General features: G+C 55.5%; 1 protein-coding gene across 1 annotated transcript, besides 1 other annotated feature; it reads right to left on the reverse strand.

The window, feature by feature from the left end:
* Positions 1 to 462: 462 nt before the first annotated feature.
* Positions 463 to 993: a repeat region.
* A 165-nt stretch (positions 994 to 1158) lies between these two features.
* Positions 1159 to 2424, reverse strand: LPMP_342570 (acyl-CoA dehydrogenase, putative; the record flags this gene model as incomplete). Its single annotated transcript, XM_010704381.1, has 1 exon — positions 1159 to 2424. The coding sequence occupies one exon, from the start codon at positions 2422 to 2424 to the stop codon at positions 1159 to 1161; it is 1266 nt and encodes a 421-aa protein (XP_010702683.1).
* Between the last annotated feature and the right edge of the window lie 3345 nt (positions 2425 to 5769).

Genomic DNA, 5769 nt, shown 5'->3' on the forward strand with positions numbered 1-5769 from the left:
GCTGAACCGTGATGGCGACACTAAATCCATCACCTTCTGCGAATCGCTCAAAATTTGTTTTTATTTTCTTCTGCCTTTTACTGGTTTCTATCACGTCTTTTTGAGGTGACTTTTGCATTTTTATGCTTCTTTTTTTTTCTCTTCCTTCGACCGCTCCATAGACATAAGCCTGCCAACATACATGAGGGACTGAGTATAGGTCGTGGTGGAAAGACGCGTGCCTCGCAACGATTCCCTAGCTGTTAGACACAACCCTTGAAAGGAGGGAGTAGCGGAGTCGACGCAGGAAAGCGTGCATACCTACGCGCACATAGACAAAAAAAACACCAAAGACACAGACAAAAAAAAGAAAGAACGTCGACGACCACATCTGGAAAAAAAAGTGAGGAAGCGCATGCGCGGATGCGAAGCGGATGGGGGGGGCCAAGAGACGTGCAACGCTGCGGCCTCCCTTCCTTACCACGTATCGATTTCCATACAACACACGAGCTCAAGCTCCGCTCTGCTCCCTCCCCCCTCAGCCGCTCACAGAGACCCATCGCGTCGTGCACAGCGGTGGTGGACACGAGCGATACAGCAACGCACCGACTCCGCCATCGCCCCACAGGCCCCAGCCTTAAGGTCCACCCAGGCCCTCGCCTCGCATGTCGCCACCTGGGGCACCCGCCTCGGCGGGGCGCGCCGGCGCCGCACGCCAGTGGTCAGCGAGGACCGGGCAAGGCACCTTCGAGGCATCCTGACACGTCGCCCGTCGTATGAATCGGCACAAGCGTGCTCGCTGTCAAATGCCGCGCCGACGCAACGCCATCCAGGACCTGGCCGCCGACATCCGTAGCGCTCGATCTCCCTGGCCTTCCCTGCAGCGGAGGTACATGGCCCCGGCACGGGCAGCGAGAGAGCGCGCGCGAGAGAGCAGGGGCTGCCTGGCCTTCCCCAGAGCGCGGGGGTACTGGGCCCCGATGCCACGCACCGAGGTGTGCCGCGGCATTAGGGAGAACGTCCTCTGGAAGGGAAACCAAAAGGCAAAACAGGTTGCTGTCAATGGAGAGGAGGTGGTGCGAGTTGAGCGTACAGTACAGTGCCCTTCTCCGTTCACCACCGAGCAGACATAGGCCTACACTGTTCAGTTGGCAGACTGCGGACGGTGAGAGTGTATCCTCAGTGTGACACCCCAGAAGGGGATGAGGAGTTGTCGTACTGCGCTTTGATCATTTTGGCAATCGTCTGCAGCTGAATGATGGAGGTGCCCTCGTAGATGGCACCGATCTTGGCGTCACGGTAGAAGCGCTCCAGACCAAAGTCCTTCATGAAACCGATGCCGCCCGCCCATTCCACCGCGCGGCTGGCCGTCTTCTCCGCCACCACGGAGGCGAAGTACTTAGCCATCGCCGCGTCCTGGATGAACGTTTCATTATTCTGCTTCTTGCGGCAAGCATTGTAGACCATGAGCCGAGCAGCGTGTAACTCCATTGCGCACTCGGCGTACTGCATCTGCATGCCTTGAAAATCGCCGATGGCCTTCCCAAACTGCTTGCGCTGGAAGAGGTAAGGCATAACGATGTCCAGCGAACCTTGTGCAATCCCTAGCATCTGCGCGCCAATGCCGATACGTCCCTCATTGAGGATGTTGATAGCAATCTTGTAACCCTTACCGACTTCTCCAACGACATTCTCCTCGGGCACCTCGACGTTTTCAAATCGAAGCTCGGCTGTCGAGCTAGCACGAATACCTAGCTTGTCCTCCGTCCGCACCACCGAGACTCCTGGTGTTTCAGACGAATCCACTACGAAGCACGTGATTCCCTTGTATCCCTTCGACGAGTCAACCGTTGCCATGACAAGGTAGATGCCTGCCCACCCGCCGTTCGTGATGAACAGCTTCGAGCCGTTGATGATCCATTTTGAGCCCTTCTTCGTTGCCCTCGTTTTCAGTGCAAAGGCATCGCTGCCGCTGCTCGCCTCGGTGAGGCAGAAGCACCCTACCGTCTCCGTGGCGAGCTTTGGCAGGTACTTCCTGCGCTGCGCATCGCTCGCGAAGTTGAAGAAGATGTTGTTCACCAGTGTGTTCTGCACGTCCACCGTGACCGACAGGGCAGGGTCGTGTCGCGCCAGCTCCTCGATGGCAAGAATGCTGCAGAAGAAGCTCATACCGCCACCGTCAAGGTCAGCGGGGGTCTCAATGCCCATGAGGCCAGCGGCAAAGGCCTCCTTAAGCACGGCAAGGTCCATCTGGCCCTCCTCATCCATCTTGCGAGACTTCGGGACCACGTGCGTCAGGCTAAAAGAACGTACCGTCTCCACGAGCATCTTCTCATCATCGGTGAGGTGGGTAACCGGGTTCGGCGGTGCAGCGCAGGCGGCAGTCGCGCTAGAGAGTGCTACGGCAGTGCGCCGCGCCAACGACTTGCACGCAAGGCGAAACATTCGACGATTGACCTGTGGATGCGCGCGCGTGTGTGTAGGCGTACAGAGAGGAAGGTACGGACAAGGAGGGCAGGCAGGGATGCAGAGAGAGAAAAAAAAAATGATCGATGGCACGTACAATAACAACGTAAGCGCTTCACGCTTGACGGGGATGAATGTAAGGGTTCGTTAACTGGTTGCCTTCACAACATGCCTCGGGCGATTGTTGTCCGTGTGTATGTGCGTCTGCAAAGAACAAAGAAGGAGAGGGGACGATGCCCGACAACTGTCATGTAGGACGTGACGAGGAAAAGAGAAGGTGAGGGAATGGAGAGGCAACGCATGAAAAAAAAAGTTGAGCAGCAAGAGGAAAGGAAAATTCAGTTGAGGGTGCATTTTTTTTCTTCAGAGAATGTGGTAGCGATGTGTGAACCCAAATGATACACACACGCACACGCACACACACACATACGCAGGGTGTGTCATACAAGGACACTATAGGACGCAAAGCGCATCTTTTTTTCCCCTTTGACTTACACGCGCTCATTTCCCTCTTGTATATTTGCAGAGTTTCGTGTGTCACTGCCTCTTCGTGCTCTCGTCCATCATCGAGAACCACAATGATGGAGGTCGAGGGAAACACAAGTCGAATGTATGTAGTAGATCTACCTGGTTCCACGCGAATGGGGTAGGGAGGGGGGGGGGTAGGGGCTGAGAGAACAGAGGGGTCATCTTTATTTCACGGCACAGTTTTGCTTCGGTGCATGCAGGTGTTTACTTGTACCGCGAGTGCTTCTTGGTGCAGGGGGTGGGTGGGTCATCAACGCAGTGTCCACAGCGAGAGAGAGAGAGGCTGCTGCCACAGCAGAGGGTGCAGCAAGGGGGGAAAAGCAATAACGAAAGGAGACCAAGAGGGAACGGGATAGGAAAGGGGGGGTGGCAGGGGGACGGGGCGGACGCGAGCAAAAAAGTGTGCGCTAACACAAACATCAACAGCGTTGAGGAGTGGAACAACTCCGTTGGCGAGGCGCGGAGAAAAGCAGGGGAGGGAGGCAAGCATGAAGCCATACAAGAGAACGCAGAAGAGCAGCGGTTTTGGATGGAGGCAGCGCAGTGCCACATCACGGTTTGCGCGCTTCTCGCTGTACCGTTCTCGACACCCTCCTCCATCACTCTCTTCCCCTCCTTTCACAGCCGTATGATGCGCACCACGCCCATCAGTGCAGAACTGCACTCGGCAAAGGCAACTGCTACGTAGGGAGCGACACGCAACGCCAAACACGAACAACAACAAAATGCGGGCCCAAGCTTCTCCAGCCATTCCACTCCAACGTCTTGTCCCAGTAGAGAGGACGACGACGGAGTGCTCGGTTGTTGGCGAGTACTGAGGCGCAGTTCCTGTCGCAAACTGCTTCGCCTCTTCTGCTTCAGATGGCCCTTCGACTGCGACTAGAAGGTACGAGTAGTCTGTAGGCTTGTATCGATCAAGGACTGCGGTGCGTCTGTACAGCGCTTGCTTTCGGTCTTATATGGGTCAAGCTTCCTGCCGCAGCGCACGTCCGCGTGCAATGTAATGGCTAGCTCGGCCGAGATCGTGGCGTCATTCGCCGTGAGTGGGATGCTGCTTCATGACAAGTACCCCGGGAAGGACCGCGTAGGCCAGGCGAGGAGGCTGCCGTACAGCACTGCGGTAATCATCTTAACAGCAGTGTTCGTGATAGTGCCTACGAGATTGAGCGCGCTGCCTGAGGTCCTCCTCATGGATGTAGGTGGGGGGAGGGGAGAGGCGGAGACGTGGGATATGTACACAGAGAGCATCAGAAGGTAGTCTTCAAGCACGAATCCTGTCACTTAGAAGTGTGATTCTTCGAAACACAGTCAACACCAGGCCCCACACGTCGCCCCCCACTAAGCCTAACAATCAGCACATAATACATACATCGCCGACGCACTGGCATGAGTAGTAAAACACACCTGACTCACAGACATCGCAAGGGGCGCGACCGTCAAGACCTAGCTGACGACGGAGACTTTGACGCTCGTGCAATAGGCGATAAAATGCAACAGCATGAGAAGGTCGTTGATGGTCAGCTAGAGCTCCGCAGAACACACGATGTATGTCCGCAGAAGAGAGCGCCCTGCGACCATACCACGGAGTCACAGGAAGAACATCTACTTGCTGGTCCTGTCCCTCCTCCCACGCAGTCGACTTTTCTCTGCACGCGCCTCCCGCGCCTCTAGGCCTGGACGCGACAGCGGCGAAAACAGCGCCAGAGGTAGTGTGACACCAGCGGCGGCGATGGCCAAGACGAGAGAGCAACATCGTAGGAAGGCCGGCCACGGCACCTTCCTCCTTAAATGCCCCAATGCGAGTCCCAGGTCACGCTGCTGCCACGGTGGGGCCCGTCTCTCCCGGCATCGTGCTAAAATCCCAGGAAAAGACGAACGAGTGAGGCCGCCCTCAGGGTGGGGGAGGTGTGAGTGAGAGAAGAACAGCAGAAAAGACTCCGTTAGCTAGCAGGGCAGTGTGATTATGCGCATGATGTTCTCTTTTCTAAGTAGGTTTCCCTTCGCCCCTTCCCCCCTCCCCAAAAAGGACGCTTGTCGGCAACCAACGGCTCGCCTGCGTGTATGGCTGTAAAAAGACGATATGCTTGTCAACCTCACTTGGTGATCCGGAAACGAATTCAGATGGCTCTTTACTAGCACACAGTCCTTCCGTTAGACCTCAGCGAGATATAACAACAATGCACGCCAGCAGACATACACACAAAAAGAAAGTGATTCAATGAGGTTGGGACGAGAAAAGATGAATGCGGCAGTAAGACAAGTGGTTAATCTCAACAGTGGGTATAGGCGAGGCAAGTGGATCTCGCTACAGCAAAAATGCAAATGGTCTGTATTTTGTCGTTAGGTTCTGTGCGTGCGGCTGCATAAAGGTAAGAGAATTCATCAGGTTGCTTTAGGTGACCCGATGGGCAATGGCTGCAGACTGCTCTGATCGGCCGCCACTCATGCAAGAGCGAGCAAGGGAACCAAGGCCACCAATCACGAGCATGACAGCGGTGGCAGAAATGCAGTACTCAAGCAAATATAAAGTACGACGTGCGGGCTACGAGTGGTGAGAGGGACAGGGAGAGGAAAAAGAGTAACGAGACACATCTCCTTTGGACTAGCAACCTCCCATAGGGATGTACTGGTCGCAGCCTTTCTTTAGTCACGCTGCTACTCGGGCGTTTCATGCCACATCACTGCCCGGGTCTACTGCGCGAAACACAACGTACAGCAGCTTACCTAATGAAAAGCATCCTCCTTCCGGGGTACATCCTTGCATGATTTGGTTTCACCGCCAAGTCACTGTTTCCC

The sequence above is a fragment of the Leishmania panamensis genome (assembly GCF_000755165.1).
Source record: "Leishmania panamensis strain MHOM/PA/94/PSC-1 chromosome 34 sequence".
Classification (NCBI taxonomy): domain Eukaryota; phylum Euglenozoa; class Kinetoplastea; order Trypanosomatida; family Trypanosomatidae; genus Leishmania; species Leishmania panamensis.